At 40.3% G+C, this 25665-nt stretch overlaps 2 protein-coding genes across 3 annotated transcripts in view; both read right to left on the bottom strand.

Annotated features, from left to right (window-relative positions):
- cep85l (centrosomal protein 85L) overlaps positions 1-12741 on the bottom strand; it is a 28930-nt gene extending 16189 nt beyond the window's left edge. The window contains exons 1-2 of one of the 2 annotated variants that reach the window (XM_079753702.1): positions 12649-12741; positions 6056-6217 (exon numbers count right to left, since the gene is read on the bottom strand). In XM_079753702.1, the coding sequence (XP_079609828.1) occupies positions 6056-6217; positions 12649-12664 (178 nt within the window). In that variant the 5' untranslated portion in view covers positions 12665-12741. Of the gene's footprint in view, positions 1-6055; positions 6218-8878; positions 9124-12648 lie in introns of those variants that run through there. The other variant, XM_079753701.1, reaches the window with a different exon arrangement.
- Positions 12742-13204: 463 nt separating this feature from the next.
- On the bottom strand, positions 13205-25476 carry mcm9 (minichromosome maintenance 9 homologous recombination repair factor). The gene is made up of 15 exons (XM_079753935.1): positions 25355-25476; positions 24260-24454; positions 23686-23839; positions 22952-23058; positions 22310-22516; positions 21848-21929; positions 21048-21248; positions 19729-19854; positions 19273-19392; positions 17788-17962; positions 17392-17594; positions 16843-17046; positions 16577-16659; positions 16000-16145; positions 13205-15549 (listed from the first exon to the last, which is right to left on the bottom strand). Exons 2-15 carry the CDS (start codon positions 24443-24445, stop codon positions 13818-13820), a joined length of 3726 nt encoding a protein of 1241 aa, XP_079610061.1. The 5' UTR covers positions 24446-24454; positions 25355-25476; the 3' UTR covers positions 13205-13817.
- Between the last annotated feature and the right edge of the window lie 189 nt (positions 25477-25665).

Raw genomic sequence — 25665 nt, 5'->3', positions numbered from 1 at the left:
GTAATACGTCATCACCAAGCGTACACTGCTTAGTAGAACAACAATGGAGAACAACACAGAGAACACAATTGACACTTATTTGGAGCCGTTCTGCTCAGATACAGCCCTCTCTCACTGAGCATTTTACACTGCCAAATATGCCGTTTTATGCCCGCCTTTTTTGTGGCACGGTCCGCCCGTTTAAACTCCCCAAGGTAAATTGCCTGCTTGAGCTAGAACCCCAATTTACCCTCCCGGAACCTGCACCATTGGCAGTTTATTGGGTTTAATTCTGTTGTAAATGCGACGCCCCCGCGTCGCATTTACAACAGAATTAAACCCAATACCTTGGGTAGAGGTGTTGCTGCGCTGTCTTCAAAGAGACAATGCAGCGATATTAAAGAGAAAGTGAAACCGCAAGCTTTTAAACAAAGACGTTGAAAGATGGTGCGATCTACGAGAGACGCACAGGAACTGTCCTTACGAGGCTTTTGTCGGGATAAAAAACAAGCGGTCAGCAAAATAAGGATATGTTGGCGTTTTTGCACTTGTTAATAGTTAATCGCGTTTCTAGCCTACACTCAGACGTGAACTTATTCTTGCATGCGGGTGTCTATTGGGTCAGAACAGTCTCATTAATAATGAATGCACTGAAAAGGATTCACAAATGTATTTTGTGATTTATATATAAATTACTCTCTTCTCACAAATACAATTCAATGCACACACAAATGGATATCGGTATGTATAAATGTAAAATAAATCCATAAACAAAAATAAGTTTCACAAACACATTTCTGATCCACACACAAATGTGTCTTGTTTTAAATAAATGTAATATAAATCCACAAAAATATTAATTTAAAAAATATTTTCAATTTTCCTCAAAATGTATTTGGATGTTGTTACATTTATATGCAAATTGCTGAACTTGAATTTACAAGACGCTTTTCATTTGTAAACTTGTTTGCATTTGTGTGTGAACTGGTCTGTGTTTATATGTGGATTTTTGAGACTCTCCTGACGTGGCTGGATTCACAAATGCATTTTTTTCAACAAGGAACTATCTGTAGCCAATCAGATGCCAACCTCGTTTTCAGCCAACAGTTTGTATATAAATGTAACAACAGCCAAATACATTTATGAAAATTGCAAATATTTTTTTAATTAATATATTTATATTACATTTATTTAAAATAAGACACATTTGTTTGTGGATCAGAAATGTTTGTGTGAAACTTATTTTTGTTTACGGATTTATTTTACATTTATACATACCGATATCCATTTGTGTGTGCATTAAAATGTATTTGTGAGATGAGAGTAATTTATATATAAATCACAAAATACATTTGTGAATCCTTCTCTGTGCATTTATTACTAATAAGACTTTTATGGTTTTGCGTGTTTAAGAGCGCATTGTTTGGCTTTCACGAACGCCGCATTGGACTATAGCCTATAAGGCCTATATTTATTTATTTAAAAAATAAAGACAGTTGTAGGTCTACACGTTAACTGTCTTGTAGGGTTGTTAGCCTATAAATACCTATAAATATGGAATAAGGATTTCATTGAGAAAGATATGTTGTATTTTCTACCAATGGGAATTTTTTATATAGCCTGTAGAAAATAACGATTAAATCGATAATTGATCGTTCATTTTATCGTTGATCGATCAAGGAAATTTATTAAAATGCCCATCCCTACGCAATAACTTAATGTTGTCAAGTATTTATTCATTCATTGTATTTTATTCATTCACCAAAAAGCTAATGTCTTGTGTATATATTATATATTATAAACTTTGTGATTTTAAGATGTCTGGTTCCGTTTCTTTTCCAGAATAAGTGGAGGTATACCAAAACCCAGATTTCATAATATTAAACTATGATAACCATTCAAGTGCAATCTCTGAACAACCTGCAAACCATTTAACATCCTGTATTGCGATAGTTGTGACGTTTTATTGTGTAGCAAGAAATACCATTTCTGTGATCTTTTTTTCTTTCGAAAGCAACATTCATTTTTTCACTGAATCACTACAAACATTACTACAGATGACAACGTTGAACTTTAACTTCCCATTCAAATGAGGTTAGATAGCCAAAGCACATGTTAGCACACTCACACCAGTCAGCAAACTTTCCCACATGTTTTACCAACTCAAGGCATTATGGAGTAATTGTACTTAACACGTGATCCCATCCACGGGTGTATGCACATGTCTGATTAAAACGGTGTAGGTAAATGAGAGGGCCATTGTGTGTTGTTAATGCATGACCTGTACTTAAGGATTCAAACCAATTGTGCCTCAAACTTTTTGCGGGACAGAAGATGAAAGCTCCCAAATAAAAAATACTAAATATCTACCAATTGAGGCACAGGATATTTCACAAAAGTATAATAAAGAAAAAAAATGTATACAATGCAAAGCTACATTGTTTTTACCATTGGCCCAAGAGATCTGGGATACAAGTGTACTAGCTGAATAATAAAATTCTGGTCAGGGGTTATAACAAGAGAAGATATTGCATCACCAGCGACAAGGACCAGCTGCAAACTGGGCTTTGATAAGGCTCCACAAAGCACGCCCGCTGAGCTGGCATTATAGACACTCGAGCTGTTGTCATGATTCTTGTCACTTTTGCCATAGCACATAAATTAGAGGTCAACCAAGGCGTCTGGGGACACTAGGCCCAAATGCTCCGCAGTGGAAGGGAACGTGTCCCAAGTGAACAGTACCCGAATAATAAACAAGCAGTTACATTTTGCCGCAGATGAAGATCCAATGATTCATTTCTCACAGATTTGTGTACTCGGTTTGTACTTAGCTCCTTTTATACAACCGCTCTACACAAGTGTGGTACACAAAGGGACAAGTGTATGGTGCCGCCACTCACTCAACTACACAAAGCAGTAACCCTTTTTAGTACAATGGTCATTAGTGAGTGTTTAATTTGATGTTAATCTGTCAGTAGGCTAACTGTTAAATACTTACTAATGGACATTATACATTTACATGTAAATTGAGGCCATTTAGCAGAAGCTTTTATCCAAAGCGACTTACAATAAGTACATTTGTCATAACAAAAACTTAAATATTTATATTAACAAAATAAAAATGTTCAGAGAACACAATGTAATTCTGCATATTTTAAGAATTCACAGATAAAACACCCCCACCAAAATAGTACATTCCCCCGGGAACACCCCTATAAAATGCAATGGTAGTTCTAGTCCTCAATCGTGGTGAGGGATAATAAGGGAGTAGAGTTATTTAACAGTAAATTAATTAAGAAATGTCTGCCTGAAAGCACAGATGATTGGTAGATCAGTTACTACGTTGCAGTTGACCAAGTGAGAGAGCAGAGCAGTCATCAGAGCAGAGCAGTCATCAGATGCTTTTGGGTAAGGTAGATGAGATTTTGGAAGGTTAAAACTAGAAAGACACTAACCCATAAAATAGATTATTAATTAACAGTGCTATCTAATCTACATTCAATTGTTTAGAGATTTTATAAGGATTGCATTTATCATTTAGATATACAAGGTTTATGCTACAAATGGGTGGTAAAAGGTTAGAACACACACATCTCCTAATCCAAATCACCCCCAAACCTCTTGCAAATATAACAACATCCCCCTCCTTGTTATTGTCCTAATGAGATGAGACCATCAGGCACTCAAGCTCCATGGAGCAGCTGCTGCTCTCTGTCCAAATCGCATTACCAAACGGCATGATTTTAGAGAAGCAAAACTTACTGCCCAAGTAGAAGATATTACAGAATGGTTACATACACTGGACGGGCGCTCAATCATGATATAATACATTATTTAAAAGATTCTGAGACATGTTTCTCTGGCAGTTTAAAGATGATTATTATTTTTAAGGATTAGCTCATAAAAGGCCCCGCTGTGTGATCCCCAAATTACCCCAACTGATTTAATAGACCGCAAATGGCCAGATGGACAAGTCAAGGATATTAGCTGAGTGGCATTAAATGTTATTATATGCTTAAGGGTTCAAGGGTATACAAAGGAATGACAAGGGGTAACAAAATCAGCAGACATTGCACATCTACAGATTTAAAATTACTCACTGCTTATTCACTTAGCTGGATCATTTTTGCACTAAACTGAAAATGCATATTGATTGATGGCTGAGCAAAGGTGATATATGCAATGTGAACTATGCATAAGTATAAAAATTTTCTCACATGAAAGGATAGCGACTTTGTCAGGTTGGTGAATAAAAGAAACAAGATATAATCTAAAACATTAAACAAGATTTAAAACAATATATTTAAATGCAATATTTACTCTATTTACAATATGAACGGCTTTATTATGATGTTATCGATTTAATAAATGGGTATTATTTAGGCCAGGATTATCGTGGCATGACATTTTAATAGTGTCTCACCCCTAATAACATAACATGTCAATTGTAACCTGTTTGTTTGGGATATACAACTATTACTTGAGTTGATAACTATGAGATGAAACATTTGGTCCAAACCTAGCAGAACATCCTAAATGTAAAGGGACAGCGGTCTCTGACCCGTTCAGAGCCTAAAAGAACATCCTTGCAGAGCAAGCCAATCAGCCCCCTTTATATCATCAGTGATCTACATCCAGCTTTATACATCATGGTTGACCTATATTCATGTCCATACTGTGCATGAAATGATGCCAGGACTCTTTACCCTGCTGGATGACCCAATTCAGCACCAGACACGACCCGGGGCACTGTCTCTCGGCCTTCCTGTCCAATAGATGAACCAAGTAGTGACACTGACATTGGGGACTTCCTAAAATGCATAGCAACATAGAACCGTTGACGTTTAAGATCAATGTGCGTCTGTCAGTACGGAGTTTGTGACCACATAATCATGAATCACCATACAAGTACTCCGTGGCAGGCGTGTCCACACTATTCTCTTAGGCAGAATCGGCACAACCAAGTGACTAGGTCAAATTATATTGGAAACAAATGTTTCTTGCATCCCTGATATATACATGCATACATTTTCACACATGCAAATATGGTCGCAAACGCACCCCCACCTCTTCCGAAATCATAGGAGACAAAAAAAAAAGATGTGTCCTACTTAGCCAACCTCTTTTGTATTGCATTTATTTTCCTCTTTTAATTGTCCTGTCTCTTTCCTTCCCCCTGTGGCAGCGGCGCAATTAGAAAACGATGGTCATGTATCTAATGTTGCCCTCAAAATGTACAAATGTAGTAGAAAAACTTGTGATTATGTGGATTTGGTGCCAGGGACCACTAAAACTTATTCAATATCCAATAAAATGCAGATCATGATTTTTAACCAGAAGCGATAGTGGTTTGCTCACCCAGTTTTGTCTTTGTAAGTGGAACAGGTATGGAACACAGTATTAACTTTTTACAACATCTAAATGGCTATTACTAATTTAATCCGCAAAAGCCAAGTCCAAAACCAACCTTTTAAAACAATTAGGAATGCGGCCAGTTTATTAGTGAATAAGTAAGCGATGCAAACGGCAACATTTAACTGTCAATGTGATAGAATATCAAAATGAAATCCTGTAAGATAAACTCAAGAATTTATATATACAATTACCAAACCCTACACTGATCCCAGTGGGGAAATCTGGCCTCGGCATTTGGCCCATCTCCCAACTGCTCAGAGATGTGGGCAGTGATGGCATATCGCCTAGGAAACTGATCAAAAACGTTTGCATGAGAAAGCTATGTAGGTTTGCCTGATAATCGTCCTGAATTTCATTTTGTTTCACTTCATAACTCAGCCTTAAGTTTTTCAGGACTGTACTTTGTTCAGAGACTTGGCGGGATGCGGTCTGTGTACATGAGTTTAATTCACTTTTCATGTTGGAATGAAGAATAAAAAGAAAACGGTTTGTTCCCTCTATTTCCAAAAAACGGATTTTGACTTGTTCTTTTTTATTAATATTAAATGAATATTTTGCTCTTCCCATGTGTGTTGGCTTTACTTTTGAATGCCCATCATTGACCAGTTGATCAAGCATGTGCTGTCCATACAGAGGAAGTGAAACAGAGGCCTGGCCCTACCTTCCACACTGTCTGAGCACGAGGTGCCGATGCCTGTGTCTCCACTGTCGGATGCTGTGCTGTGGCGTCGCGCTTGGTTACCGTTGCTGGGAGCAGAGGGGTTGCCTTGCCACCCTGACTCGCAGCCAGACACCCATCCTGGATTGCTGGTGCAACTAGAGCCTACAAGAAGAAAGATGTTGAAAGAAAAGATTTGTTTTTATTGTCGGATGACCTGTGCAGCCCAATTTCTTACACACAAACATATATATATATTGAGTGAGTTTCAATAACAACCCCAAACTTCTCTTACAAACAATAAAACAATTCAGTATATGCGTCTGTCACAGGCCTGCAATAAGTCTGTCCAATCATTTAATTTGGCTGGATGGAAACTATTGGATGTCCTACCGGTCAGATTTTTGGATAATTTCAAAATAAAATTTACCAAATTGCCTACCCTAGGTTTAAACAATAAAATGTCGGGATTCGGAATCAAGCGTACTGAAAACATTATTTAAAATTGTGCAATGTTGTATCATCCCAATTACAAAACCATGAACATGTGTAGCTTGAAATAGGCATTAGGGCTGCATGAAAAGTCATCAAATAATCATGATCTCTATGATTCCTATGCAATCTTGTTTCATTGACACAAATCCTGCACACCTAAAATCCCCATCGAGTGCCATCAACCAAAGATGAGACACAAATTATGGATTTAGTGAATAAAACGAAACCAAGAAGGCACAAAATGTATGAAAACCTAGCTGGCGTTAGCACACTCACGGCAACAGATGCACTCTGATGCCATAGCGGATTTTAGGGGACAAAACTAAATCGGTTTGAACTACTTTGCGATGTCATATCGGATCTTTGGAATTACCCGCGGTGAACCAAAGACTTAAATACAGTTCTGGGTTGCATCATCAGTGGCTAACACCCTGGTCCCATGTGATATGTGCCGCTGGGTCCAAGCCATTGACTGTATAAAATGATCTAAGCAGTGAAAAAGTGTTCATGTTTGGGAGCTCAAACCATGGACCTCAACGAAACAGAAAAAGTGGATTTAATAGTTTGTCTCTGAAGACGACTGAGGCTCAACCATATACGTCACAAAACATGTTTACCGTTATCAATTTAACATGTTGTTCTGACCAGGTCATTGAAAAAAATCAGTGCAAATACTGAATTCCACAAGGGTGGGGTCCTCATAGGCGAGACGCTTACCCTCTCTCGGACTCCGCAGTGAACCGCTGCCCAGAACGAGCTCTACATGTCCATACGGTCTCGATTTCAGACCTTCGGATCTTTTCAAACTAAAAGCTTGTTTCTGTAACTTATCATCACCTACGTATCCAATATGTGGGCTATGATAAGATGATATACAAGTTTTCTTGAATCTTGAATACAATCAAATTGTGCTTGAACGAAAATACGCACATCCCTATGACCAACCATACATTGTTTGAGACATACACCAGTATGTTGATCATCATGGCAACGACTGCTAAAGGTTAACTAAACATATTCTGTAAGAGATTAAATAATACAAAATGAATTCTAGCTCTTGGCTCTTGACAAGGTGGCTAATTGCTAGGGTGCCCTCGTCTTCTCCCTTTGTTGAAAACCTGCTCTATTTTAAAAGTTTAATCCAGTTAGACAGGAGTTGTTTAGCCTGTCCTATATAAGTAATGGGGATGGGTGAGGAGGAGGAAGCTAGGATAAGAGGATAAGAACATGACACATTTGCTCTGAAGTGTCTGTATCACAGACACTTTATTCAGTACTCTGAATTTGTATGTTCATTGTAAAACCAGCCGTGGAGCATCCTTACTTTCACCACCACTATATTAAGGTATAATAGTCAATAAAAGACTGAAATAGGGCATTGATGAATCTGCTATCATAGCTGAAACTTAGATGAATTAAGATTGTCTGCTAAATTACAAGAAACATATTACATTTATATTATAATGACTTCAAAATAATGGTCCCAGTCTACTGTGAAGTATGGGATTGGTTGCTGGATTCAGATTGCGTCTCACTTTTTCTGCAATTTCCAGTTACAATGGCTCTTGTTCAAGTAATGAAAACCAACTAGAATTCAGCTGTATTTTGCTTTGAAGAAAGATTACGCAGCAGAATCACTTTCAACCGTTCAGGAAATTGTGCATTCCCCGTAATACCTACTAATGGTTTTATGTCCGGCCTCTATCTGAGGGTGTGCGTGTGCGCGTTTGCCCTTGTAGATACACAGAGGATACATCAATGATGATGGTTATGTCAATTCTCTTTAGCCTATCAGATAACAGAAAGGGCCCCACATATCCCGATATAGTTAGAATGCAGTTGACATAAGCATGACTGCTGAAAGGAAAATCTTGCATGGTGCCCAATAATTTAATTGCTTAACAAATGATGTTTTTAGTAGGAAGATACATTTATTATAAGAATGTTGTGTTGACAAATCAACAGTGACACAGATTTGGACATACGCCTCGTCCGCATCGCCTTTAACAGGACACTGTTCACGCGTCGATGGAAACAAAAGCATTTGATTTATATTCATGACTCTGGCAACAGGGCCTTCGTGTGTCCTCGTCATTTGGTGCGAAGGATGAACACATATTCGTCATACCCTCTGATAAATGAACAATGTCAGTGGCAGTTTCCAGTGAAGTTGGTAACGTTATCCATTTGCGCCTCCCAATAAAGCAGTATGATGGACAGCGCTAGCTTAGCATAAGCCCTTCTGGTCACCGCTAATTATCCCCGTTATGTACCGCGCCATACTTGTAGCAACGTCCTCTTTGGTTTACTTACGGTACGGAGGAAGCTCACCTGTTTTATAAGATTCGTATCCATCTTCAAAGTCACTCCTACCCCACATTTTAGCAGCAGCAGCTAGCTCTCTCTGTAGCTGTAGACGGCGGTCCGAACGAGCAGCTAACGAGAAGAAAACGACGCCAAGACAAGGTCTGACAAAGATGGGCAAAATACCTCAATGGGTCGACGTGATTTCATCATAAAAACACGTATTTTTTTTTTAAATCCCGAAATACGATCCCCTCTTTCAAAATATTATCACACAATTTCCTAGCGACACATATACGATAGCGTTGAGCCGCTAAAGAGCCCAGAGTTACCGAAACGAAAAGAGGCAGAATAGCTAGAACGGTGACACCGCATTGCTCGCGAGGAGCTGAAGTCGTTAAAATGAGTCCAGGCCCCGCCCCTTCTCTGCATAGCGGAGGCTCCCACACGAGGGCCGGCCCCTACACTGAGAAGAGCTCACCGCTGCTGAGTCCATGGTCGGACTGTACAAACTGCCCGGATAGTTTACTGGCACACTGCACACATTGGTCAGTCCCTCCAGAAAAACGCGATTATGCGATCACATAATTCAACGCATAATCAGCCAAAGTCCGCATATTCATGCGGGGGCAGCATTTTTTCAAATATGCCGCACTTTCACCGCATAAATTGCCGATTTCCGCGCAAAATATGCGGGGCTTGCATGATTTCATAATCCCCGCATTTTCGTTGCAAAAAAGTCATATTTTAGCAGAAAGTTGAAAAATGTTGCGTTTACGTCACACAAGAGCAGCCATTTCCCCCTGTTGCCATGGGAACGTTATGAAGTGACGTAATTACGAGACGTGAACGTATCGAAAAGCTGCATTTTTCGCAAGTTCCCGCAATTTCATCGCATAAAATTGCATAAATATGCCTTATATTTCATCTCATTTTTTAAGAAAACGTGCCGCATAATCAAGGATTTTTGGCCGCAACAATCAAAAAAAAAATGCCGCATTTTTCTGGAGAGACTGATTGGTGTTGCAAGATAGAGGACACTGCACTCATCCTGGTGAAGAGGCAGAAGGTGATGTGAGTGACAGAGCATCGCATTGCATGCGCCAGGATTTCACTGTTGTACTTTAACGTTAACCTGCAATTGTATGACACATGAATACGTCAAATCTTAAAACTTAAAAGTTGGAAAAAGTTTAGATAAAAATCAAAAGAAAATATCGATGCTTTTAATGTTTCAATTTGTGGTTGTACCTTTGGTAATAACACAAATGTACCTCAATGCTTAACCAGTGTTATGGGCAAAAATCAAATAAATAACAAAAGATACATTACTCAAGATATGAGCAACAGCGAATATACCATTACAAGCTAATAATTGTAATGGTGCCAGGAAATGGTGGATAACATTCGAGCTCTTAGCCTCTTTGTTGAGCTCTAGTCTGGAGCCACCTGTGGCCTAGACAGCCACCTGTCTAGGCCTCCATTTATCCAAACCTCCTTTTCTTAACCACCATTGACAATGACAATCATATTATAAACTGACCACAAAATGTGTCATTATATTGCAATATAGTTATTATTTGTGTATGAATTTTACATATTAGGTTATTAAAAAAAAATAAAAAATGCTTCTAGCATTTGAAATATCCTTAGAGAAAAGTTATGGCTCAGAACTGAAAAATTCATTAGTTCATTTAGAGCTGTTTATAGTTTCAACAGATTGACAGATTTCCACTGGTCTGCATGAACCTAGGTTTTGCCAACCATCATAGGGTGTGGACGACCACAGAAAAGATTTTGGTATGTTGAATCGGTTTTGTTTTATCAGCTCAGAGCACAGGGTGCTCTGAGCCCCCCACCCCCCACACACTTCCTGCGTCAGGAAACAATCGGTTCACATACAAACACACCACATTATCAGGGGAGAGATAATGCAGAGACAGCTTTTCATTTCTCGGGTCTTAACAGTGTGCGCCCCAGGCCAATGGTATCGCTTTTCGTTTTTGTTATCACCACATGATTGGACAATTCAGAGAATCAATCAAATAGGCTACCTCCCTCAGCAGCATTCGCGCAACACAACTACATGTAGAGAAGAGATAGATCGCTAACTAGCAGAGAGTTGTATGCACTTTCCACCCTTTTCAGTGGAGGAATTGGACTCCCCAAGCAATGTTATACTTAAAAGGAGCAAGTAAATGACATATTAATTTAGTCTTTCGGCCTGTAGTATATAAACAAAATGAAGCAACTGTCCCATATTTCTAACTGCATTTGAAGTAGACATTGAGACTCACAAAAAATGGACGCTATAGGACAGTGATCATGATTTGTCTCAATATCAGAATAACAACAATGGGTCAAATAGCAATGGCTGGTGGGATGGCCATAAAGTAGGTCTGTATATGCAGTGTAAGCTTGTCCAGGCCCTGCAAGTCAAAATGTAGGCTATGAATCTGAATGAATAGTAGGTAAATAGTGGCCATCCCCAAAATGCACCAGAATACAGGAAATCAAATCTATTAAATTCCATTTTTTTTATGGGGGGGGGGGGGAGAACCCCAGACCCCCAGTCTATTACTGTGCCCCACCAACATTTTCGATCACCAGCCGCCACTGCACATTATGTATAATAATCATAAAAAACAGCAGTCAAGCCCATGTAAAACAAACAGACATCGGCTTCAGAGCTCCTGCCTCACTGACGTTTTCCACTCTTGGATATACTTGATTTACCATTGTTAAAAAAAAAAACTTTTTAAAAGACTTGCATATCGAATCAAAATTATTTTTTACAAAGTTCTGAATATTAGTCATTTATTTTGAGGCACAAAATAATAGTAACCCTGAATTTTATTTGGCCTTTTAACATCAAAATAAGTGTACTATCATAAAAGGTTTACACCATTGAGGTGCCATCAATGAAAATGTTCATATTTAAATATAATTCCCACTCTGTAACTCATGTCTCATCTTCTTAATCTTTGCCCTCTGGAATTAGGTGAATGAAATATTCTTATTCCTACCCCATTTTATGTATACTCGTAGGTTCTTGTATTTGTATGATACATACATTTATTTGGGATAGGTACTTGTAGGCTATTGCTTTCCACTAATGTTTTATTTAAGGCACATAATTGCAGTGAAATGGAAGATACACACCAATATGTTTAACAAAGAGAACTAGATGAAGGACATTTTAGACCTACTCATTAGAGCAGATAGCATCAGCCCTTCTGAACATACTGGAACCTTTGGACAATATTTGGATTTTCAACCAAGATATTCTGCAGCGTATGTTGTAACTCCTTAATGTATATGTATAGGCTGACCAATTATTTCTGGATAATTGTCTTTTTCGGTTTAATGTTTTAAGAAATCTTTTCAAAAGCCATTGACTACATAAAAAAAAACCTATAGACGTGCACTTGCATGCGTATAGAGATGAGTACTTCTGCCTTCCTCAAGAGAACTTTAATAAAATGTTCATCAGAAACTCTTCCTTTCTCATTTCCCACCATGCTTTCGATCAATGTTAACATGGTTTAACATGGACATTTACATGGACATTTGCTCAATCAATAGTGAAATGGATGAGGAGCTTCCTGGTATTTTAGTAGACAACTGAATTGAATGCCTCTCTCATTGTTAGAAGGCCACGGCTGACTGAAAGAGACATATATATACACCAAATTTTGAAACACACATTTGGTAACAGTTCCAATGTAAATATGGAATGTAAAAAAGCACAATCTGATGGCACATTGTATATATAGAGCAAATACATTTTAACTTACTCTTGTTTTTCTTCATATGCGCAACGGAATAGTAATGCAGAAGTCGAAGTAGGAAGTGTCTGTTAGGTTAAACTGCTAACCGGTGATGACAAGGAACTCTATTGGCCGCAACCCGCTCAATTATTGCACACCAAACATGGCTGTTGCTTAACAAACTTGTTACAAAAAAACAGCACGTCATTGCAGTTTTTTAACCTGCATACAGGAATACATAATATATAAATATAGAGAGAATATGTACATTCACATATACTGCACACAGAACCGGCGCACAAACATGCAATTCTTAAGTAATTTGGAGTCTGTAAAGTGTTTTTTGCATATTGCATGTCTGAGGAAGTATTAGGTATTTAGTTTCAAAGGAAACAAGCACAATCTGTTGCTGTCAAACATCACATTGAATGCTGTAGGTGAGTATGTTAATTTGAAAACATTTCATTTGCATAAAAAAAGATGCATGCAAGGGAATTGTGTTTTGGTTGGTTGGCCTTTCCTTCCTTCTACTAAAAAGTCAATGCCCTACATTGTCTTTTTGTATTGAACTCGGGGTCCCCAAGACAGACAAAACCGCACTAGTTTGAGACAGGAAATCAACACGACTCAATTGCATGATGTCATTGTCCTGGGAGATGGCTGGCAGTGCACCTTGCTATTTTTTCTGTGCTTCTAACAGACACCAAAGCTTATGATCAATAACACTGTATTATTTATAGGGATCCGCTTTTATTTGCAGTAGAGGAACATTAACAGCTTGGGTTACCGATATAACAAACATGATCCCTCTTGACTGGGATAAGCATTATCGTTTTAGGCACTTATTACAGCCTTATGAAAACACCAAAAAAATGCATATACAGGGATTACCATGAATCCAAGCAAATACTCCATTCATGGAGCAGTCAATGTGAAAAATTACAACCCTGCTTCTGCAACTGTTCGGATTTCCAATGGAGGGCTCATACTTTAACAATGGTGCAAACAAACAACTCACGGCCCTGTTTAGCTGTTAAGCAGTGCAACTGCAAATAAAGCTTGTGAAAATATTTCCCGGGAGAATAACTTGTCCCGTTGTTCATAAATAGGGACAATTGTACTTCATATCATATTTTCTTATTTAGCACAACCTGAGATTTAACTCCACAAAGCTCAAAGGCTTTCTTTGAGGTTAATTACAAATTCCCACTTTCTTGGTCCCAGTCAAAATCTAGATCATGATCATTGAAGTCCACAGAACTAAATAGTGACAGGCTAGAGACATTGCACCTGGTACTGGGGCCAGCTTGACAGGGGGATGGGCCCAACTCAAAACATTTCCTCTTCTTAGAGGGGCCAGTAGGGGCAGTGGTCTCTGCAACAATGTTAGCCATCAGCCTGACACCACTTTTGACATTAATAGGATTCTCAGCCAGGTTAACCCTTTTGTTTTGCAGTTCTGTATTAATAGTTACCCCAGCTGTCCTCACTGCACTTTCTTTAATCAGGGTATATATCTTTGACTGTTTATCAGTTGCTTGAATAGAGGTAGCCGTCTTCTGCATGTCATTGGAGCCTAATGTTGTAGGTGTTGGCTCTCTAGAGCTGAAAGAGAAACTTGAGAGCTTCGACAATGTAGTGGATGCCACATTGGATGAGAGCCTCTCGGATTTTTGTGCAGAAACTGGATTAGAAACATGATGATTTGCTGATGTAAGAGAAGTGTCATTCGAATGATCTAACTTAGTCTCAGTACCAGCTACTATTCTTTGAAGTCGTGTCTCACTCTCGCTGCTAATTCCAGCCGTATCTTTCCTTGCACTACGGTCCCCTCCCTCTAGTGGAATTCCCCGTGTCTCCACTGTCAGGGGTGCAGGCGAGCCAGCTCCATCTACTTGGTGAACTTGCTTGGCATTAGTGTTGAATTGAGGAGGATTTGGGTCACGTTGCATTCGGTTCACTGTGTTCAAGCTGGAGCTAACATCAGTTTGAAGATTATTGCTCAATGGCCTCATCTTCGCTTTGGGATTGAACGTGAAGCCAGAGAACTTAGAGCGCAGATCTCCATCGATTACACTTTTGTGTTCAGTCCCAACCTCCACTCCAGGTGTATCTTTTTGTTTGGATCCAGCCGCCTTCTTATTTATTGGCCCGATGCGGTCTAGAATCCCTGTAATGCCAGAAACACCAGTATCCTGCATTACATTTTTTGTCTTTTTTCCAACAGACCCAACAGTGCTGCCTGTTTCTGAATTTGATAGAGCGTTAGAGGGGAGCATCTTCTCTGAAACTGTCACATCCCATTTCCTGGTGTTGTTTTCCACCACGGTCCTTCTTCTCTCTTCAATGACCTTCCCACTGCTCCCCTCTAGCTCCTTCAGGCGTTTATTTCGCAGTTTCTTGGAGACTCTTTGAACCACTGATTCCTCCGGCCCCATCTCTCCCGCCGTCTGGCCCCTTCTTTCAGTGAGAGTTTTAGAGTTGAAGCCAGGTCCCACTCGCTCCTTGCCTGTGCACTCTTTTGATGTGGCTTGTGTTGTTGCACAGCGGGACCTATTCGACAGAGACACATTGTTTCCTGTTGACGAGGAGCTAGCTCCGCAGGGTGACTGCTCTTGTTGATTGCTGTTCTCGAGTTGGCTTTGTGATCCCACAGTAAAAGTCCAGCTAGCAGCTTGTCTGTTTTTGTTGTGCTGCTGCTGCTGTTGTGTTGAGGTCATGATTGGTGACTTCATGTTTTTTGGCGAAGGTGGCGATTGGTCAGCGTTCAGGGACTGGAACCAGTCCAGACCGTTATCTGGGATATCGTTGAAACCTTGGTCAGTGTTCTTTTCATTATTTTTCTTTCCTGATGGAAAGTGCGTTGTGTTGATGTTCTCATTTTGTCCCTCTGGAGCAAAGGAACCCGGTTTTGCAGTAGCACTCAACCTAGAGAATAAAAACACAGCAGAGCACTGCATCAGGCTGGGTCAGTTGGTATCCAACATCATTTGAGTCCCATCTAGATAGACATTTGTGCAATTTAACAAGAAGAGATGATTTTTGCATTTTCTGAAAACTGCTACATACCCTCACACCGAACACATTTTAACAACTAGGACCGGCTATTTTTTAATTCTCATCAATGGGAACCAAGCGTTTAACAAAAAGGCTCAAAATGGAACGGCTGCAATGTGTTGCATAAGCAGCACCATACCATCATCTTCACCTACATGTGCATGAGAGAGAAGGATATCCAACAGTATTGATAACCTTAAAATCTCAAGAAGTCATTAATTCCTTAATGCCATTCATGGCAAGGTCTTTATCTTTCTTTTATCAACCAGCAGAAAGCCTTTGTAAACATGGAAACCTTTGTAAATACAAGTGAACACTGACCGGCTGAATCTGTCCTTCTCCTGTTTGAGGAGCTCAGGCAGTCCCAGTCCTTCCAGCACCATCTGACACTGAACTTGATACTGCTGACAGGGGTCTTCAGGGAACGACGTATGCAAGACATTTGCATCCCCTAACAGAGCACCTCCCTTAAGAGAGGTTTGACGTTAACATAGGTCCAGCTTTGTCGATCCTGGGGAAAGCTCTGATGAGCAAATATAGCATCATTTTTTACAGAATTGTATCATAGTAAGTAGCATATCTTCTTTATCTTTACGGATGACTTTCAACATCAACTTTGAATTTATTCACATTTCCCCATTTGGATTTGGGTGACAGGGAACTTAAACCGCGTTCAATGTGATATTAGCCTAACAGCGCCATCTGCTGGGGCCTGGCCTCTGCTACAAAGACATCTCTGCATCAGGAAGAATAGTCATGTGATGCACACCCAAAGTCTATGTGTATGGATACCTATTTTCACATCAAAAAGTTCAATGTGATAGTAAAATTAAATGTTATCAAATATCCAATCACAGTATGACCCCTGGTTATTGTTTTGTGTCCAGACTTCACTTACTTGCATTGAGCACTCCATGACAGAGATGGCCACGACAGCATCCTCTATGGTGACCTGCTCCCTGAACATCAACTTGGCGTGGGCTGGTGGGGTACACATGAACATTAATATTATTTAATGATACGTTTTTCTTCCTTATTCTACAATATTTGTAAAGAGAAATACATCTGATTGGTGAGGACAGCATCGGTGGACGTCCTGGCGCTTCAGAGCTGACCCTGGTTAGACACAGCCAGTCCCTGGTTAGGGTATAGGCTCATACGTACCCTCTGCCAGCCTGCTGAGGCTCTCCAGCATGCGTATGGTGGTGCGGGCTGCGCTGCGGCTGGTGCTCTGCCTCTGGAGCTGGTAGTAGCGGGCCAGGATGGTGTTGGCCTCCTCAGAGACTTGCGGTTGAAGGTGTTTTATTACACAGAAATAAGCCTTCATCTTTTCCATGGGCCACAGGGTAGAGGACTCAGTGGGCACGCCTGAGGAATGGGATTGATCAACAAAAGGAAAAAGGCCTCAACATATGAGTTCATCTGGTGATAACGCATTTATTCTAATCAAAATGTGGGACCTTATTTTGTTATTTTTACTACTTAGTGTTCAGACGTTAGAAATTTATCAAGATAATGTTATGGTAGTTTTAAATCCAAGAGAATCATTCAGGCAGTTATTAGTTAAACAAAGTTACTCTAATCTAAAGTCAACAAAATCCTAATTTCCTTCTGCAGGGACGTCTCCGGACTCCTCTGCTCCCTTCTGGAAAATAGTATATATAAATACAAATTCCTATATAAGCCTTTTAAGTGAAACTAAAGAATGTCCACCTTTGTCCTCCAACACGAAGGAGGAGATGACGCGGTCCCACTCGGGGTTCTTGGTGTCCAGCAGCACCAGCACCAGGTCAAAGCGGCTGAGCAGAGGACTGGCCAGGGCGACGTTGACCGACAGTGGCTCCTTGGGGTTGTACTGGCCTTTTGGGTTGGTGGCCGCCAGGATGGTGCTGCGCGTGTTCAGCTTGCACACCATTCTGATGAGACCCGACAGGGGCACAGAGGGACTGGGTGGGTCTCATCACAGTTTTAGCATTGTCACGCTCCCTTTGCCGTCTTAAACTTAAATAAACACATGGGTGTTTTTTTTATCGGCACGTGGCCATCGCCAATGCACATGGCTGTGGCCACACTGCGTGAGCCAGTGGCTGAACGGTGCGTGCGCCCTACCCAGCCTTGGCCACGCTGATGGTCTGCTGCTCCATGGCCTCGTGTATGCTGGTGCGATCGTGCTCCTTGATGCTGTTGAACTCGTCGATGCAGCACAGGCCGCCGTCCGACAGGACCAGGGCGCCCGCCTCCAGGTGCCACTCCCCTCCGTCCTTCACTGCTGCTACGGTCAGGCCTGGGGCGGGGTGGAATGGGAGGGGGGAAAAACAGTTCAATGCTGGAATATGAACGGACAAAAAGAAAAAAAAGACAATCCGGGGGCGTTGGTCAGAGACAATGGCCAAGAGTGGTTTGAGACCATGAAAACACACGTTATTATAGTACAACACAGCAGTAGGACTAACTCTCACTTTAGACAGGGATACCTACATGCCGTTTCAATTCCATTCACAAAGCTTTATGGCACGACTATTGTTGTGACAGTATTACCAATGCATTATTTATCTTTGTTCTTTGTACCTGATGGAAGTGTGTTTCCTTACCCTACGACAGTTTTGTACTTCGTTAATGCATAATAAAAAATAAAAATTATAAATTGGTAGTCAAGGCGGGGTAATATTGTTTTTAAGGAGGCCACCTTAACCATACAGTGCTGGGGCCGGGGAAACACTGTATGTATGTATATATATATATATATATATAAAAAAGCATATTCACAACACACACATTATAACACAATACAAGGGGAAAAGAGTGTTCATCTTATCATCACTTACAAAATGATTGACCTATGGCTTGCGACATGTTCAATGATAATGCGCCCCATATTTTTGCACAAAGATCTATCATAAATGTATTCTATCCATCATCATCTGTCCCAATTCTCCAAGTAAGGTTCATGAAGGTAGTAGGGCAGCCTATCCCTTCCTCTGGTGAATATCTTCATCTCATCCTGTGGTTTTCCCGGGCGTTCCCAGGCCAGCGGGGCGATATATAATCCCTCCAGCGTGTCCTGGGTCAACTCGGGGTCTCCTCACAGTTGGGCGTTCCCGGAACACTAAGCTCCCTCCGGATCAAAGAGAGATCCTCATCCTATCCCCGTGAGTGATCCCGGATTCCCTGCTGAGAAATCTCATTTGGACCACTTTTATCCGCAACCTCATTCTCTACGTCACTACTCCCCAGAGTTTATGACCGTAGATGAGGACACAGGAATATAGACCAAATGGTAAATTGAGTCTATAATTGGCATTGGTGTAGTTTATACACCGGCCCATTGTGATGTCCCACACACGGCCAGCTGTGCTTCGACCAGATGGGGGCTACACACTGGCAGAGGATGCCCCCTTAAAACACAATCAATGTGTTAAGCCCCTTGCAAAATGCCTTGAAAAGCATGATATAAATGCAATTCATCATTATTAAAATATCTCACCTACAGGCTGTTTAAATTGTTTTCTGTGTGCTTTTTGTGTGAATGAATACAAACAAGTCATCAAATCATCAGAAATGCATAGATACAGGGAAAAGTTTGTTGCTACATACCTGCGTTGGTGGATCCTATTCCAGCGGTGAGAACCGAGCGGGGTGTGATCTTAGCTGCGTACTTCAGGAACTGAGACTTCCCAGTGCCAGGGTCCCCGACCAGCAGCATATGAGACTCACCTGAGTAGGAAAAATATCAAAAGAATTGTACGTTATTCAGACAATACACTGATCCACCCTTCTCTCAGACAAAATGGCTGGCTGAGATGCAATGGCAAAATTACTTGATTTGGCAACACTAGCTAGCATGCTAGCCTCAACACATTAAAACAGGTCTCAATCTCCAATTGTAATCCATAATCATGAATTATACATCTAGACCATATGTATTACTTAGTTGAGAAAGTTTCATTACGATGTATGTTCATATTTTAATAGAAAATGAAACATTCTGTTACTGTTTCCTTTTTACAGTGTTATTCTGTTGTGCCAAAAGCCAAAGAAATAAAGGCTTACCTCGAACCTTGGTTCCATTAGGATCTATTCTCTGAACCCCCCCTGCCAGAATCAGAGCCACTGCCAGTTTGACCACATACATGCCAAAGACCTGTGGACACAGGCTGAGCAATATATGGTTTCTACCTGGGCATAAAAGATAGTAAAGAAACGTTTCAAAACACATAAATAGGCATTATGATTATGACAAGGCAATTGTTCGCATTATTAAATCATTGAAATCTTAGGAATAAAACTAGTCTAAACCTTCATCTAAAAGAAAATACAGTGACATGCAAAAGACTCAATGCCATGTTAGTGGTGATGAAAATAGTACTGGCCTTGGGACAGTTCACATTTCATGCAACCAAAATGGCTACAGTCAAAGTGATTAATATGTGTGTTAAATGTTAATATTCTACACGTTTATACACAGAACACGCATTGTAGCTTCCGATCTAAACTTAAAGTCATACATACTGAATCCCTGGGTTAATTGTTGACATTTTCTAGGTTGAGATGTAAACCTGCCTTGATCTTTGTCCAACACACACCTCACAGTGCACTCATTCCGAAACAGGGCATTTGGCTATTGACATACGGTCTATTATTACCAAGGTTTAGCCTCTCCCACAGATGTATCTTTGTTTGGTCCAACACAAGGCAGCGAAAACGAACTGCCCAGCCTTGGTCGTTTTCTCTAATAGTGCCCACAAACTAACAAATCCACATGTTTTCATACTGTGTTTACATGCCCCTGCACATGCTCTCGGACTGAGGCACGCAGTGATAAATCTTAGTCGAGATGGTGGCTGCGTTATAGGCTCTGCACCAAGATTATTCAGAGATTATTTGGTACAGAGCAGCATTTCAATAAGTCGCCAGGTCAAGTGTAGGAGGGGGTGTTTTATAACGGATTGAAATGCATCCTATGATGAATGTACATACTGTACAAGCTTACCGCAAACCAAACATAACCTTTACCATTTCCCCAAAGAGCATGTCCAATGCAACTGTGGATTTGTTAGTTTATGGGCACTATTGGGGTAAACGGCCAAACCAGGGCAAATTGTATGCACTTACTTGTTTTGGACAAAACAAAGATACAGCTATAGGAGCAGCGAAACTCTCGTTAGGCATAGAATGGATGATAATGACTCACCAACTGCCCCTTTTCAGAACACACATACTCTGCGAGAGCAGGTGAGATTAACAAATATCATGGCTGATTTACATAAGACAATTTTAACAATTTACCTTGGGTCTACAAAAAACTGTCCATTCCTTTAAACATAAAAATGGTCCAATACCAATTCCATTCCGATACATTTATATCATACCAGCTATGGGATCATCTGTGTGGCTTTCCCAGAAGGCCTGGAATTCCTTCTGGATGTCCTCCATCATTAGAGTTGCAGTAGTCTGCTGGTTGTTGACCTCTATGTTGTTGGCCTTGAGAACCAGTTCCACTTCACAGATGGAGTCATTGTGAAACGGCTTCCAGCGCTGGCACACCACCCCATACACAGTCACATCATCTCCTGTGCAATGAGAGAGATGTATACGTGTTGTCCTGCTTGATAACTACATATTAACAGTCAACACAGTTACTGAGGATATCAAATGAAAAACTGAAGATTTAAAAAAACATAATATCTTCCAAGAGTAATGCATCCTTATAGCTTTGTGGGACCATCCTGATCTGGCAAGTTCACAGAGAGTTCTCTCTGCAGATCAGTCTGCCCTCAAGCCTGTTGAAAGCCTCTTCCAGGCTTTTGTTTGTTCTGTCTTTGTCTTTAAGAACAGTCAGCTTTTTGAGAGGGGGGGGCGTTAGGGCATGACAAACAGGAAGTGAAGACTTTCAAAAGCATGGTGGCGCTATAGTGATTTCGCCGAGATCGAAGAGAGCATGGGCCCATGTGTAGCGATTAATTACTGTTCAGCGAGGGCCAGACTAATTATCATTGCGAAACACAAACTTTGATATATGGATGGTCTCCCAAGGCTAGTGTCGTTATGTGATCTGAGAAATTATCTAATTATTCCGTCCATGTATTTACTTAGTTTTTGTTTTCATGAAAACTTCTATTTAATTCTGATAGAACCAAATATGGAGGATAATTGTTATAATTTTTTTTACCAGATTTGCAGATGTCCACCAAGTCATCTTCCAATACAATCACCATTGAACGTGGAATACTGCCCACGGAGAGTCTTTGAACCTGGGGCGAAAGGTGGGAGGAGCATTAAAGAGAATGTTCAGATCAGTGTGTAAAGCAATTTAAATAGTGAAAGAAGTCCAGGTCAGCCTACATGCAATGCTTCATTTTTAAGATAGTAACCCTATAGTTAATCTAGAATAATAACAACTATAAGAGCATGTGTAATTAGATGACTAAAATAAGAAACTCGAATACATCAAGTTTCATGAGTCAAGGGTTTTCCAGGGCAGGGCAGGCTAGTCACATTGTATCGTAAAGTTTAGTAAGCAGCTTGACAGGAAACATGTTGCAGTCCACCTTCTGTCTGATAGTGTACCTAAAGACAGGCATATTTATGTGTCACATATGCCAGATATCAGTTGTTGACAAGCCGAGGTTACCTGTTCTTGAATTTTGATCTCCTGGAAGTCCTTGCAGGCAGACGGCTCGGACCCTTTGGAAAGACAAGCAAACTTGAAGGAGTTGCAGCCCTCCAAATTGGGACAGGCCGTGGGTGGAACGAAAGTGTAGAACTGGTCGAAGTCAGCGTTCACGGTGAAGGCCTGACGACACTTGGTACACATATAGTCCCTCTCGTACTCCAGCACCTACATGACGAGATGACATTAGGTCAATATAACAGACATGAACGAACTCTTACTGCTGATTTCCAGCTGAATGAATGTTAACTGGCCCAAGCCTGAGCAACTGGCCAACTAGCCAGGCACAAGACACGTGCATGGAATTATGCATGGCATTTAGCTAAAGTGGTTCATTGTGAAGAATACCAGAAATACATGCTGATGCTGACCATATATTCGAGGCTTAATTCTAACTGATCATTTTGGTTTAAAGGTTGTGTGAAAATATTTATAGGATTGGTACCAAAATGTAACTTAACTTCTTACCTAAAACCCTTATTAAACATGAATTCCTATTCTAGCATCTGCCATAAGTGCTCCTGCTGTGAAGGTCACAGCAGGAGCACAGGTTCATATATTTATTAATTAAAAACGAATGAACAGTATCAACTAGGATGTTACCTTGGTTATGCTCGTGCGTATTACAGTTCCATTGACAGACAGAAAGTGTCCTGCATCTCTTGACCGTGGGATGGTGTCTCTGGTCAGCTCTGGACACACTGGGAGACCTATACTTGTTTAAGGAACAGAACATGTAGGAACACATTGGGATATAGAACCCATCCTGCTCAATGGGCTATTTGCAAAATTCAACAGTTGAGTACTTTTTAAATTTCATTTTTTACATAGCCCCTCATCAGCCATGTCTCGAGAAAAATACTTTGGGATGGAATTCAAAACGACCTTGAGAATGCACTGTGAATGTTTTTTATAAAATATGAAATATGCAGCCTCTGATTTGCTGCCATAATTGCAAGTATTTTGTGGTAGCCTTAGTTGCTTTAAGGTGGCACAAAAATAGTTTTTGGCTTTCTTCATGGCTCGCCAACTAGGAAAAGCTATTTCAATGTTTATAGTTTTCAATCTATTTCTGTCATGAAATGCTTTGTAGGAAAACCCAAGGCATTTTATTTGGTTTCTCAATCAAATGGAGCCGAGAAGAATCACAGGACAAAAAATCCCAGAGGCGTCAAATAATTGTTTGAAAATGAATAACTAAGTTAATTGCACACAGCAAACATAATGAAGTAGGACCAATAAACAATTAAGTAGAACTAATGAAAAGGCAAATCTAGAAAATGTTACATTATTTAGGATCCACAAAACATTATTGGGTGAACTGAGGACTGTCTAACCTGTGATGCGGGCATGAAAGTGGTATTTCAGTGGACTTTTTCCTCCACCTCCTGTATTCAAAGCCTTTTGTGTGACCGCCACTGCTGTCCGCTGTAGTGCTTCGTCAAATACAGCAAGGACCTCAGTGGGGTAGGCGTTGAAATAATCTCCAACCTGTCGTCCACAGAATCATAATACTATTGTAATTTAACATGACCCTACATGTTGACACATTGATATGTATAATATGTCAGATTTAAGATAAGAAATTAAATAAATGTTATGATTCATTCATCCATAACAGTTTTACCATATGATTATGTCTACAATTTATTGGCAACTCCAAGTCCTGTTGTGTCTGTAATACTAAACACATAAACTACAACAGTCAATAGTCATCCAATAACATGTTCTGTCTGCTTGATGAGATGATGAGATTTTGCACTTAATCGGACTGAACCTATCCAAGTTTGCATAAATGTAAATACAACAGTAGGTTACACATTTTGAGCATATGGTAAAACATTTGTATGTTAACTGCAGCTATTATAAACAATAAATCGGTGATTAAAAGCAAAAAGCATTTTCACTTACCTCCATGTTGGCCTCAAACAGTGTCATTGCATTGATAACAATCGGGTGATGGGTGTCTTCACAGGCATCTGTGGCAATATTCAGTATGTCATCAGAGTGATGCTCCGTTACATAAGCCTCAAACATCTGGCCAATCAAATCCTTCTGATTTGGATTAATCGACATGCTTGAAGATGTGTGGGCCATTTGTACATTCTGAAATAGAAAACAGTCATTGTTGTTGTATTGCTCATCGATTTTGCCCTCGTGGAGATGAGCAGTGGCAGTAAGAGGTAAAGGAAAGCAGCCGTGTGAAGATGACAGCTGATTTGATCAACTTCAAAGCAGTGTTACACTGGAATGTAAGCAATAGCTCAGTCATTTAAAGATTTAGATATTTATGCACTTATGGTTTGGCCATGTGGCCTATAACAAATGTAATTGGTTATGCTGTGTAATTCTGTTGGTTGTGATCAGCCCAGACCGTCAACACAAGAGCTGCAGCAGCTCAGCTGCTCCAAATCCACACACTGCTCCTTTCCTTCTGTACCACAACTAACTGCTCGCCTCCTCCAATCGACGGTGAGAATGACAATGAGCGAACTAGCAATGATCATTATGGTTGGAAGATTTAGAGAGAGAGAGTGTGGGTGGCACTACAGAAAGCCCACTGAAACCTAGCAATACTGTACTTTAGAGAAGATACTTTGGTGCTTCCAAAAATCATAAATTTGGTGTACATTAAGAGCACATGACTGGATTGCACGAGAGTTTCACTAACAGGTTTAACTCTCTACTTCCCTTATATCACCGATATTACATCAACGGAACGGGACAAGAACACAAGTGGACTGGTAGCTGTCAGTCTATAAGAGTGGTCTGTTGCTATGGGTTTGCTTTATATTAAACGTAAAATATAGCAGCTCGACACATCAGGGCGTTAAAGGGTAATATAATATTAACTAACGTTAACGTTAATTGTTTACTAATCACCACCTGGTGGGTTTGAGGTTACCGTTAACAGTATGTTACATGCCTTATTGTGTAAAATAACGTGCAGCCTCTCGAGATAACGGAACAACCATAAACTTAACCCTAGGTTTAACTTGTTGTTACCTTATGTTGAGTAACGTATCATTAATTAGTATTGGCGAGCAGGACAGAAATAGCTGGTCATATTGTGAGTATTCATTCTGGTTAAACAACCACCGCCAAGTCAACATCAAACTCCGTCCGCGGGTAAACGCTGAAGTTTCTTCTTCGTCGTTTATTGGTGTAGATCTAAATGGTAAAGTGCGTTACCGCCACCTAGTGGACGGGCGGTCTGATCAGGAACTGAAGATAAATCCCCAGTAATTACATGAATTATGTTTACGCTTCCCCTCTCTTCTTGATAGCCTTATTATCACAAACCATTTAATATCCAT

This window comes from Pollachius pollachius, assembly GCF_949987615.1.
Source record: "Pollachius pollachius genome assembly, chromosome: 16".
Lineage (NCBI taxonomy): Eukaryota > Metazoa > Chordata > Actinopteri > Gadiformes > Gadidae > Pollachius > Pollachius pollachius.
This window is presented reverse-complemented; position numbering and strand designations above follow the sequence as displayed.